Genomic DNA, 15,000 nt, shown 5'->3' on the forward strand with positions numbered 1-15,000 from the left:
GACCTGCACCTCTATTACAACACACACACACTCCTGCACCTCCATTACAACACACACACACACCTGCACCTGAATTACAACACACACACAGGACCTGCACCTGAATTACAACACACACACAGGACCTGCACCTCTATTACAACACACACACACTCCTGCACCTCCATTACAACACACACACACACACACACCTGCACCTCCATTACAACACACACACACTCCTGCACCTCCATTACAACACACACACACCTGCACCTGAATTACAACACACACACAGGACCTGCACCTCTATTACAACACACACACACTCCTGCACCTCCATTACAACACACACACACACCTGCACCTCTATTACAACACACACACACTCCTGCACCTCCATTACAACACACACACACCTGCACCTGAATTACAACACACACACAGGACCTGCACCTCTATTACAACACACACACACTCCTGCACCTCCATTACAACACACACACACCTGCACCTGAATTACAACACACACAGAGGACCTGCACCTCTATTACAACACACACACACTCCTGCACCTCCATTACAACACACACACACACACACACACCTGCACCTCCATTACAACACACACACACACACCTGCACCTCCATTACAACACACACACACACCTACACCTCCATTACAACACACACACACACACACACACATGCACCTCCATTACAACACACACAGGACCTGCACCTCTATTACAACACACACACACACCTGCACCTCCATTACAACACACACACACACCTGCACCTGCATTACAACACACACAACACACACCTGCACCTCCATTACAACACACACACACACACACACACACACACACACACACACACACACACTGCACCTCCATTACAACACACACAGGACCTGCACCTCTATTACAACACACACACACCTGCACCTCCATTACAACACACACACACACACACCTGCACCTCCATTACAACACACACACACACACACCTGCACCTCCATTACAACACACACACACACCTACACCTCCATTACAACACACACACACACCTGCACCTGCATTACAACACACACACACACACCTGCACCTCCATTACAACACACACACACACACACACACACACACACACACACACACACACACACACACACACACACACACACACACACACCTGCACCTCCATTACAACACACACAGGACCTGCACCTCTATTACAACACACACGCACACCTGCACCTCCATTACAACACACACACACACACACCTGCACCTCCATTACAACACACACACACACACACACACACCTGCACCTCCATTACAACACACACACACACACCTACACCTCCATTACAACACACACACACACACACACACATGCACCTCCATTACAACACACACAGGACCTGCACCTCTATTACAACACACACACACACACACACCTGCACCTCCATTACAACACACACACACCTGCACCTGCATTACAACACACACACACACACACACACACACACACACACACACACACACACACACACACACACACACCTGCACCTCCATTACAACACACACAGGACCTGCACCTCTATTACAACACACACGCACACCTGCACCTCCATTACAACACACACACACACACCTGCACCTCCATTACAACACACACAGGACCTGCACCTCTATTACAACACACACACACACACACCTGCACCTCCATTACAACACACACACACACCTGCACCTGCATTACAACACACACAACACACACCTGCACCTCCATTACAACACACACACACACACCTGCACCTCCATTACAACACACACACACACACACACACACACACACACCTGCACCTGCGTTACAACACACACACACACACACCTGCACCTCCATTACAACACACACAGGACCTGCACCTCTATTACAACACACACACACACCTGCACCTCCATTACAACACACACACACACCTGCACCTCCATTACAACACACACACACCTGCACCTGAACTACAACACACACACAGGACCTGCACCTCCATTACAACACACACACACACACCTGCACCTCCATTACAACACACACACACCTGCACCTGAACTACAACACACACACAGGACCTGCACCTCTATTACAACACACACACACTCCTGCACCTCCATTACAACACACACAGGACCTGCACCTCTATTACAACACACACACACTCCTGCACCTCCATTACAACACACACACACACCTGCACCTCCATTACAACACACACACACCTGCACCTGAATTACAACACACACACAGGACCTGCACCTCTATTACAACACACACACACTCCTGCACCTCCATTACAACACACACACACACACACCTGCACCTCCATTACAACACACACACACTCCTGCACCTCCATTACAACACACACACACCTGCACCTGAATTACAACACACACACAGGACCTGCACCTCTATTACAACACACACACACTCCTGCACCTCCATTACAACACACACACACACCTGCACCTCTATTACAACACACACACACTCCTGCACCTCCATTACAACACACACACACCTGCACCTGAATTACAACACACACACAGGACCTGCACCTCTATTACAACACACACACACTCCTGCACCTCCATTACAACACACACACACCTGCACCTGAATTACAACACACACAGAGGACCTGCACCTCTATTACAACACACACACACTCCTGCACCTCCATTACAACACACACACACACACACACCTGCACCTCCATTACAACACACACACACACCTACACCTCCATTACAACACACACACACACACATGCACCTCCATTACAACACACACAGGACCTGCACCTCTATTACAACACACACACACACCTGCACCTCCATTACAACACACACACACACCTGCACCTCCATTACAACACACACACACCTGCACCTGCATTACAACACACACAACACACACCTGCACCTCCATTACAACACACACACACACACACACACACACACACACACACACACACACACACACACACACCTGCACCTCCATTACAACACACACAGGACCTGCACCTCTATTACAACACACACACACACCTGCACCTCCATTACAACACACACACACACACACCTGCACCTCCATTACAACACACACACACACACACCTGCACCTCCATTACAACACACACACACACCTACACCTCCATTACAACACACACACACACCTGCACCTGCATTACAACACACACACACACACCTGCACCTCCATTACAACACACACACACACACACACACACACACACACACACACACACACACACACACACACACACCTGCACCTCCATTACAACACACACAGGACCTGCACCTCTATTACAACACACACGCACACCTGCACCTCCATTACAACACACACACACACACACCTGCACCTCCATTACAACACACACACACACACACCTGCACCTCCATTACAACACACACACACACACCTACACCTCCATTACAACACACACACACACACACACATGCACCTCCATTACAACACACACAGGACCTGCACCTCTATTACAACACACACACACACACACCTGCACCTCCATTACAACACACACACACACCTGCACCTGCATTACAACACACACACACACACACACACACACACACACACACACACACACACACACACACACACACACACACACACACACCTGCACCTCCATTACAACACACACAGGACCTGCACCTCTATTACAAAACACACGCACACCTGCACCTCCATTACAACACACACACACACACACACACACACACCTGCACCTCCATTACAACACACACAGGACCTGCACCTCTATTACAACACACACAACACACACCTGCACCTCCATTACAACACACACACACACCTGCACCTCCATTACAACACACACACACACACACACACACACACACACACACACACACCTGCACCTGCGTTACAACACACACACACACACACACACACACACACCTGCACCTCCATTACAACACACACAGGACCTGCACCTCTATTACAACACACACACACACCTGCACCTCCATTACAACACACACACACACACCTGCACCTCCATTACAACACACACACACACACACCTACACCTCCATTACAACACACACACACACACCTGCACCTGCATTACAACACACACACACACACACACCTGCACCTCCATTACAACACACACACACACACACACACACACACACACACCTGCACCTCCATTACAACACACACAGGACCTGCACCTCTATTACAACACACACACACACCTGCACCTGCATTACAACACACACAACACACACCTGCACCTCCATTACAACACACACACACACCTGCACCTCCATTACAACACACACACACACACACACACACACACACACACACACACACACACACACACACACACACACACACACACACCTGCACCTGCATTACAACACACACACACACACACACACACACACACACACACACACACACACACACACACCTGCACCTCCATTACAACACACACAGGACCTGCACCTATATTACAACACACACACACACCTGCACCTCCATTACAACACACACACACCTGCACCTCCATTACAACACACACACACCTGCACCTCCATTACAACACACCTGATGCACATCACAAACAACCACGGAGCTCCTACACACTATCATAGAAACACCTTTATAAACACATTATCATAGAAACACCTTTATAAACACACTATCATAGAAACACCTTTATAAACACATTATCATAGAAACGCCTTTATAAACACGTTTAAACACACTTTATCTGTATACAACTTATCAGCATAAATACACTGATAAATGATAGAATAGTATAGTTCCTTACACAATATTATTTTGTGAGCGTGCGTGCGTGTGTGCGTGCGTGTGTGCGTGCGTGTGTGTGTGCGCATGTGTGTGTGTCTTTCCAAGTGAATGGTCTTCAGCTACTCTGAACTGAGCCGCCCACTATGGTCTATGACAGGGGTACTCAATTAAAACTCACTGAGGTCCAGAGCTAAAATTTCCTCCTAGTAAAAGGTCCGAACAAAAGTCCAACTTTGTCTTGTTCACCCGTATTTTTTACATTTTTACTGTTAACAAATGGCACTTGGGACAACTAGCTATTTTACAATATTTAAAATAGTCCCAGGCAAATAATTTTAAAACCTTTATTTCAGAAAACAGAAACCTCAAAATCAAATACATTTTAAAAGTGCAAACAGAGCCTCTTTTTTTCTCTTAAAATGAAGAAGTCCAAGCCTAGAGAATTGAAGGCTTACAGTTCAAGTAAAAAGTTAACAGAGACAACCTGCTTCAGATCTATGTGTCTTATTCTCAGCATCTCTTTTATTGCTGCATATATATCATCTCCTCTTGAATGTGTTTCCAGTGGTGTTAGACCCAGCAGATCCTCACAGAGTTCCTTCCTATCTTTGTGATAAAGTCTCACACACACTAAAAGCTGGGCATTATCAGTAACATCTGTAGACTCATCGATGGCCAGATATGCATTGTGCACTCTGAATAGCTGCAAGCTGTGTCAGTACATCACCTGCTAATATTTCTGATTTTCTGGTTGCTGTTGAAGCTGATATAGGGATTTGTTTTATTTTTCACATATATCGTATTTTTGTTTTCCATCAAATAATGTCTCAGCAACAGCATTTAAGCACTCCTTCACGACTGTCCCGTTATTAAATGTTTTTTTAATGTTGCCCCAAAATCCACAATACCTTCAGTGAACATTTGTTTGCACGTTGCTGGGCTGTAAAAGTATGTGTGATGAGTCGGGATCTGTCATACTGGGCTTGCAGGTCGGTTAATTTGCGTGATCTCTGCTCGGACTTCAGCGGATAACTTTGCTCAAAAGAGCTGTGCTTCGTTTCGTAGTGCCGTTTCTCGTTGCCACTTTTAATTAATGCAACCGTTTCTGAGCATATAAGACAAGCAGGTTTCGACCTGCCTGCAGGAAGAATGAACATACACTTATCTGTCCACTCATCTTTAAAACAGTGGTTTTCAGCATCAACTTTTCTTATTTTGGAACAAGCCATAACCTCCTCCGCTCTGCTCGGCTTTGCCCGGGTGAGATAGCGGCACTGGTTGCGCAGGGCAAACAAAAGATTTGATCGACTCAACTGAGTGACGCTATTACCGTAATAACTGCAGTAGAGGTTTCTGCTTGACTCTGCACCTGTCCTTCGCCGGAAAAAATGCTCCATGAAAATGATCTAATTTTGTGAATTCATCATGTTGGGCATGGGTCCGGACAGAACCATCACTCGGTCCGGATTCGGACCGAGGTCCGCGGTTTGGGGATACCTGGTCTATGATATTCCATGAACGCCTGCAGTTCCCTGGATGTCACGTCAGTGTGGCGTTCCCAGGAGAAACAAACTAAACGCACCCAGACACACAGCCCATACCAGCCCAGCTGACAGTGTGGATATCCCACACGGTTCCTTCCATCAGTGTCTGAGGACCTTCTGTCACTCTTAGGAGTTTGTCACAGTCGTTAGGGTTGGCAGAAGGTTCCTGCTGGTAGAAGGTCTTCAGAGGAGGAGAAGGTTCTCCTGTGATCAGCCTTCTCATCAGGTTCTCTGGGCACAGTTTGGCTTCACTAACCAGCTTCTATTAACCCGTAATCGGCACGGTACCTCCCGTTCTCTCTCTCTTTCTCTTTCTCTCTCTCTCTATCTCTATTTCTCTCTGTCTGTCACTCTGTGTGTCCCTCCACGCTCTTTCTCTCTCTTCCCGTCTCTTAGCATGAAATCAGGCGTGGCTGTTAGCACATTGGCTTTAATGGGAGAACAATCGTCACAAGACATTTCAGATGTTTTGTGTGGCTCTGTGCATCGGGTCTGGGACCCTCGGTGTGTGGGTGTGGGTCGCTGATATTGGGGTTCTTCTTTCCTGTTATTTTAACGGCTCTGGGTTGCTGTGGGAATGGGGGATATTTTAGAGGATCTATCTGTCTGCTCTATCAGACACTTCTCAAACTGAAGAGCTTTGTGTTATGTCTGATTTAACAGCGGTGATTTCCTGTGTCCTTGCGGTCTGATCTGGTGTAGACAGGTTTCAGGAGAATGTGGAGTTTCTGAGCTGTTTCGTTAACAGCATTAGAACAGCACATAAAACACAGCAGGCAGTACCTGCAGGTGGCGTGAAAATGACATTCTTCAGAGTATAAGTGCTTTCACATGTGTGTAAATTGGTGTGTCAGTAACGCTAGATTGATCTTGACTGTGTCTTGACGCTTTTCTCAATCTGAGGTGAATCTTCTGTCATTTTACTGTATCATTACAAAATCATTACTTGTGAGAATACAAATTTTCCTACTGTTCTTTCTTCCCAGTTGGATATTATATTGTCATTCAGCTCCGAGTCAGAAACAAAATGAGTCCTAAGGTGGTGTGAAATGGTTCATATATCTGGAAAACAATAATGCATGAATGTGTTGTAGAGGCCCAGCAGGCATGTCAGCATAGATCTAGAACATTCTCAAGAACTAACTTCAGGATTCCTGGCTAGTAATTGAACTGCTGTTCTGAATGCTTCTTTCTAAGATGAAAGAAAGGAACTGTTGGCTGTAAAACAGCATGTACTGGAGCCATGAACACCACACCACAGGAAACCAGCCTCACAAATGTGTCTCAGGTGGTGTAACTACACCCACACGCTGCACCAGCACAACATCACTTCAGTCCACGTCTAAGAAACGCCTGAGAACGTAGGCCTGGTCCACCCTGTTGAAGGACTCCATCTTGGCCCTGTGTAATCTCCTGACATGGGGACTGTGATCCATATATCTGTATAGTTTTATGGTACAGTCCACTGAGCTTGAATTAGATCATGTTCTTCATAACGAGAGCAAGTTTGGTCGCGGCTCTCTCCAGCCCAGTCCGCTGTGACTTTATAACCTTGGACTCTGGTGCATGGCATGGATTTGAGCAGTGTTCTCTCTCTCTCTCTCTCTCTCTCTCTCTCTCTCTCTCCCTCTCTGTCTCCCTCTCTCTCTTCTCCTGGATGGTGTTTATTCTCTTCCTAGGAGAGGGCTCATGTTGACGCCCAGCGGGACGCCCTGGAGAGTCTTCGGGAAGGCTACACTGATTTGAAGAGTCAGCTCCATAACTGCCCTGAGTCTTTAAGAGAGCAGTTGCAGGAGCAACTCAAACGGGTCAGTCTCGCCTGCGCAGACACGGGACCGTCGGGTCTGCAGCTGCCCAGCACCGCCTCACTGACTCCAGCTGTCTTCTTGAGTCACCACACTGTCCCCACATCTATCTGTGTCCCCACACCTCTCTGAACACCCACACTGTCCCCACATCTATCTGAACACCCACACTGTCCCCACACCTATCTGAACACCCACACTGTCCCCACACCTCTCTGAACACCCACACTGTCCCCACACCTCTCTGAACACCCACACTGTCCCCACACCTCTCTGAACACCCACACTGTCCCCACACCTCTCTGTGTCCCCACACTGTCCCCACACCTCTCTGAACACCCACACTGTCCCCACACCTTTCTGAACGCCCACACTGTCCCCACACCTTTCTGAACACCCACACTGTCCCCACATCTATCTGTGTCCCCACACCTATCTGAACACCCACACTGTCCCCACATCTATCTGAACACCCACACTGTCCCCACACCTTTCTGAACACCCACACTGTCCCCACATCTATCTGTGTCCCCACACCTATCTGAACACCCACACTGTCCCCACACCTATCTGAACACCCACACTGTCCCCACACCTCTCTGAACGCCAACACTGTCCCCACACCTCTCTGAACACCCACACTGTCCCCACATCTATCTGAACACCCACACTGTCCCCACACCTATCTGAACACCCACACTGTCCCCACACCTTTCTGAACACCCACACTGTCCCCACATCTATCTGAACACCCACACTGTCCCCACACCTCTCTGAACACCCACACTGTCCCCACACCTATCTGAACACCCACACTGTCCCCACACCTTTCTGAACGCCCACACTGTCCCCACACCTTTCTGAACACCCACACTGTCCCCACATCTATCTGAACACCCACACTGTCCCCACATCTATCTGAACGCCAACACTGTCCCCACACCTCTCTGAACACCCACACTGTCCCCACACCTCTCTGAACACCCACACTGTCCCCACATCTATCTGAACACCCACACTGTCCCCACATCTATCTGAACACCCACACTGTCCCCACACCTTTCTGAACACCCACACTGTCCCCACACCTCTCTGAACACCCACACTGTCCCCACATCTATCTGAACACCCACACTGTCCCCACACCTTTCTGAACACCCACACTGTCCCCACACCTCTCTGAACACCAACACTGTCCCCACACCTTTCTGAACGCCCACACGTACTCTGTCCATACTCTGTAGTTGTGAGTTGTTGGTATTTACGATGCTAGTGCCAAAATAAGCCGAGCTCTACTGGAAACTGCTCCCATACGCTGACATGGAGAGACACAGCCATGTTAGCTTCTCTTTAAAGGAGTATCACCCTATCCCACCTTTAAAGGAATAGCATGCCCGAAAGGCTAGAACTGCTACTAATAATGGCAGAAACCCGATAACCACCACTCTGTTCTGAAAAGGGCAATCAGAACAGCGTATGTGGAGCTGGAGTTGAAGTATTGTATTCCCTAACCACTACTGAGTGTAAGGGTGTGGTGGTTTGGCTGTTTTCTGGTTGAACTATTCCTTTAATGACTGGAATAATCCCCCCCCCTCCTCGTCTGCCGTGGTTGAGAGCCCAGAAGCTTCTGGGCCGTGAGACCTCGTCTTCAGGGTGACGGCAGCCCCCCCTGTGGTTTGCGTGACCTCTGCACAAGCCCGTTCTCTCCACCTGCGCATGGCGTGTTGATTCTGCTTTTGCTGGGGGGCTCGTGTGTGTTTCCATGAGTGACCCCTACCACCTTTAACCCCTAACATTCTACTAATGTATTAATGTACAGCGTGCTGAGGAGGCGTGTCCTCTTCTGTCCTGGACTTTGGGATTCTGAGGGAAATTTGTTTGTTTTTACTGGTGAGATGTCGTTCAGTATTTTATTAGACAGCAGGACTGACATTTTGGAACATCACGTCACGTTGGCTGTGGTCTGTGCTGCCTTAGGGGCGGGGCCTGGGTCTGGGGCGGGTCTGGGACGGGTCTGGAGGGGTTCTGGGGCGGTTCTGGGGCGGGTCTGGAGGGGGTCTGGGGCGGGTCTGGGGCGAGTCTGGAGGGGGTCTGGGGCGGGTCTGGATGGGGTCTGGGGCGGGTCTGGAGCGGGTCTGAAGCAGGTCTGAAGCAGGTCTGAAGCGGGTCTGGGGCGGGTCTGGGGCAGGTCTGGGGTGGGTCTGGCTGGCTTTGGCGCACTGAGTCTCGCAGATGCTTCTCTGCTTGGTGCTGACCTGACGCCAGGTCTCTGGGACTCTGAGAGGTCACCCAGCGCTGGCCAGTGTCCATGAGGTCTGCTGAAAAAGCTTCTCAGTACACTGCAGACGTGTGCTGAATGCAACAAAATAAACATCATGAATTAGAGGATTGTGAATAACCTGATTAAGAGATACATCAATATTTAAATTTTTTATGACTTAATGCATTCAGGTTCATTTTAGGACTACATAGAGCTCTGAGGAATATATTCAGGAAAAGGCATTTTCTGACTTGCATGTGCTGATTTATATAAGTAGTATATATTAAGGTCTTCTATATATTGTATGCTATATACTATAAGTGTAAAGCCTCATACATTATAGAGTATATACTAGAGTTTTAAGCCTCATACATTATAGAGTATGTACTATACACTCAAGCGTCATACAGTATATAGTATATACTACACCGTTAAGCCAAAGTACATTTTTCTGTCTCAAGCCCAGCAGTCTAGTGCTTTGTATGCAGCTGTTGTTCTTCAAGGCTGCAGTCCCGCCCCAGGTGTCCCGCCCAACGTGTCCCGCCCAGCGTGTCCCGCCCAGCGTGTCCCGCCCCACGTGTCCCGCCCCAGGTGTCCCGCCCAACGTGTCCCGCCCAGCGTGTCCCGCCCCAGGTGTCCCGCCCAACGTGTCCCGCCCAGCGTGTCCCGCCCAGCGTGTCCCGTGTCTCGCCCCACGTGTCCCGCCCCACGTGTCCCGCCCCACGTATCCCGCCCCATATTCCGGGGCCTGCGTGTTCCGCCCCACGTGTCCCGCCCCACGTGTCCCGCCCCATATTCCGGGGCCTGCGTGTCCCGCCCCACGTGTCCCGCCCCATATTCCGGGGCCTGCGTGTCCCGCCCCACGTGTCCCGCCCCATATTCCGGGGCCTGCGTGTCCCGCCCCACGTGTCCCGCCCCATATTCCGGGGCCTGCGTGTCCTGCCTTGCGTGCTCAGCCCTACATGTTCTGCCTAGTTGTCCCGCACTTGGTGTCTTGCCCAGATGTCCTGCATATGTGTACCTCCACGTGTCCCGCCCCACGTATGCTGCGCTGGGTGTCCCGCCTGCGTGTCTCTGCCCACGTGTCCTGCCCACGTGTCTGGCTGCTCAGGAGCATGGCTGGAACTGCCTGTACCGTCGCCACGCTGCAGTCTGACCCGTGTGTGTGTGTGTGTGTGTGTGTGTGTGCGTGTGCGCTGCAGGAAGCAGACACTCTGGAGGCGGAGACGAAGCAGTTTGAGGACCTGGAGTTCCAGCAGCTGGAGAAGGAGAGCAGTCTGGAGGAGGAACGTGAGACTCTCACCCAGCAGATCCTGCAGGAGCGTGAACGTCTGCACTGCAGTGTGGGCCGCAGGAAGGTAGGGGGCGCCAGAACCCACCCGCCCGCCCCGGACGCCACAGCCACACGAGAGCTGATGAAGCCACTGTGATGTGTGTCCCCTGCAGGAGAAGGTGGTTGCCCTGGAGACGCAGGCCAGCCAGCTGGGCCAGCAGGCGGCGCTAGAGGTCGACAGGCTGGCCAGAGACAGAACTTCCACCCTGCAGCTGCTCCAGAAGGTGCATCAACATGTCCTCCACGTGCTCGTGCACGCTGTGACGTGTGTTGACGGGCTGAGCTCAGTAACCCAGCCAGCCCCTTAGTGTCAGCAGCAGACTCCGTGGTGTGTGAGACGCGGTGTGTGTGGTGTAGTGTGGTGTGTGAGACAGTGGTGTGGTGCGTGAGACAGTGTTGTGTGTGGTGTGGTGCGTGAGACATGATGTGGTGTGGTGCGTGAGACACGGTGTGGTGTGGTGCGTGAGACAGTGTTGTGTGTGGTGTGGTGCGTGAGACACGATGTGGTGTGATGCGTGAGACGTGGTGTGGTGCGTGAGACAGTGTTGTGTGTGGTGTGGTGCATGAGACATGATGTGGTGTGGTGCGTGAGACAGTGGTGTGGTGCATGAGACGCGGTGTGGTGCATGAGACAGTGGTGTGGTGCGTGAGACAGTGGTGTGTGTGGTGTGGTGCGTGAGACAGTGTTGTGTGTGGTGTGGTGTGGTGCGTGAGACATGATGTGGTGTGGTGCGTGAGACAGTGGTGTGGTGCGTGAGACGCGGTGTGGTGCATGAGACAGTGTTGTGTGTGGTGTGGTGCGTGAGACGTGGTGTGGTGCATGAGACGCGGTGTGGTGCGTGAGACGCGGTGTGGTGCGTGAGACGCGGTGTGGTGCGTGAGACAGTGGTGTGGTTCGTGAGACAGTGATGTGCGCGGTGTGGTGTGTGAGATGCGGTGTGGTGCGTGAGACCGTGGTGTGGTGCGTGAGATGCGGTGTGGTGCGTGAGACCGTGGTGTGGTGCGTGAGACCGTGGTGTGGTGCGTGAGACAGTGGTGTGCTGCTGTACTGATAGGTGTATTCTCCTGTTCTTACATATACACCAGGAAAAGGAAAGACTAGCAAGTCTGGAGAAGAGATACGTCAGCCTAACTGGTGGCAAGAACTTCCCTAAAAACTCCAACACCATGAAGGAGGTATGAAGTACTTTGTTATGGGAGGGCAGTTTTATCTGTGAAAGCACCAAGCACTGATGTGTAACAGGTGTGACTTTGAGTAACACTGATGTGTAACAGGTGTGACTTTGAGTAACACTGATGTGTAACAGGTGTGACTTTGAGTAACACTTTTAGCTCCCCTGTATTCTAGTATATTCTCTTAGCCATCCTGGTGAATGGAATGATCTTGTCAGTCTTTCACACTGTGGATCATGCTTGAGTCAATCTCACTCCTACTGTAATTGCAACAGATTGTTAATATTGCTGGTATCTGTGCATCCTGTACAACATCCTATTAACACTAACTGTCCTATAAACATTACCTGTCCTGTCCTATAAATGCTACCTGTCCTATAAACATTACCTATTCTATAAACGTTACCTGTCCTATAAACGTTACCTGTCCTGTAAACGCCACCTGTCCTATAAACGTTACCTGTCCTATAAACACCACCTGTCCTATAAACGTTACCTGTCCTATAAACGTTACCTGTCCTATAAACACCACCTGTCCTATAAATGTTACCTATTCTATAAACATTACCTGTCCTGTAAACGCCACCTGTTCTGTAAACACCACCTGTCCTGTAAATGTTACCTGTCCTATAAACACCACCTGTCCTATAAACGTTACCTGTCCTATAAGTGATATCCATGTCACACGAGCAAGGAAACAGGACGTGAATGATTAGTGTGAAGGCAGCAGCATGTAAACCTTAAACAGGACGTGCTGGTCCTCAGTGTGACGGAGCTGATTGAGGACGTCCCCTCCCAGAACTCCCAGTGCCGGCACGCTGACCCGTATGTTTACAGCACCTCCTGCTGGCTATATCCCAGCAGCCCTCGGGAGGTAACGGTGTCAGAGGCCCCGGAAGCTCCAGATCACTGAACCCAGCCGCACCGTTGGTGTTGTGGTCCAACGTCTTGACTGTCCCTGTTATGTGGATGTTCACTGTACGCTGTGGCTCAGAATGGCTTATCTGTCCCTTCTTCCATATAAACACAACTGTGTTGTAGTGCGATGGCTGCTTGTAGTGTGGGTCTGTTGTACAGATGAGGGTGTTGCCTGGTGTATTGTGTTGTTATGAGATGTGTTACCGTAGCAGGCGACTGTTGTGTTGTTATGAGATGAGGACATGGACACAGGTGCGTCTGTACATTGCCTATAGAGTGTTTTTATTGTGCATGAGAGACTCGGACTGGTCCACTGACACATTCAGAGAGGGATTGGCTTACGTGAGCATCTGAATACACATGTAAGAGGACATTAACACATGTGAGCTCACGTGAGCGTCTGAATACACATGTAAGAGGACATTAACACACGTGAGCTCACGTGAGCATCTGAATACACATGTAAGAGGACATTAACACACGTGAGCTCACGTGAGCGTCTGAATACACATGTAAGAGGACATTAACACACGTGAGCTCATGTGAGCGTCTGAATACACATGTAAGAGGACATTAACACACGTGAGCTCATGTGAGCGTCTGAATACACATGTAAGAGGACATTAACACACGTGAGCTCACGTGAACGTCTGAATACACATGTAAGGGCGCATTAACACACGTGAACACACGTGAACTCACGTGAGCGTCTGCGGGCACATGTGAGAGAATGGAGCTTTGGAGCTTGGAGGACTGACTGAACTCCCGTCCTGTGCTGGCTGCCTCGGGCTCTCAGGCGTTCTCTCGGAGGTCAGAAGTCTCCCGGACGAGTGATACCCAGCTCCCCCGCTTCACACTTCCCCTCCCCTCCCCTGGAACGACCCCCCAGGAGGTACGACGGAGACCCCCCCCCTTACAGCTCCTCTGTGTTCCTGCTGGACCTGTGGCGCTGCATTATTATTTAAGTTGTCAATAATGTAAAATAGAATCGTGTCCCTTAAAATGTGTCACATGAGAGTAGTAGCAGGAGATTATCTTGGGAGATATTGCATGCTTTTGAGATTAAGTGTTATTGATGTGTTGTTTTTC

The 15,000-nt window shown here is 49.9% G+C and overlaps 1 protein-coding gene across 12 annotated transcripts in view; it reads left to right on the forward strand.

The window, feature by feature from the left end:
- Positions 1 to 15,000, forward strand: part of phldb1b (pleckstrin homology-like domain, family B, member 1b) — a 71,034-nt gene that overhangs the window by 46,195 nt on the left and 9,839 nt on the right. For 8 of the 12 annotated variants that reach the window (XM_076977205.1, XM_076977206.1, XM_076977203.1 and 5 more), the window contains 5 exons: positions 8,102 to 8,230; positions 11,690 to 11,845; positions 11,934 to 12,044; positions 12,907 to 12,996; positions 14,708 to 14,803. In XM_076977205.1, the coding sequence (XP_076833320.1) occupies positions 8,102 to 8,230; positions 11,690 to 11,845; positions 11,934 to 12,044; positions 12,907 to 12,996; positions 14,708 to 14,803 (582 nt within the window). The remainder of the gene's footprint in view (positions 1 to 8,101; positions 8,231 to 11,689; positions 11,846 to 11,933; positions 12,045 to 12,906; positions 12,997 to 14,707; positions 14,804 to 15,000) is intronic. The other 4 variants (XM_076977207.1, XM_076977210.1, XM_076977208.1 and 1 more) reach the window with 3 other exon arrangements.

The sequence above is a fragment of the Brachyhypopomus gauderio genome, chromosome 16, assembly GCF_052324685.1.
Source record: "Brachyhypopomus gauderio isolate BG-103 chromosome 16, BGAUD_0.2, whole genome shotgun sequence".
Classification (NCBI taxonomy): Eukaryota; Metazoa; Chordata; class Actinopteri; order Gymnotiformes; family Hypopomidae; genus Brachyhypopomus; species Brachyhypopomus gauderio.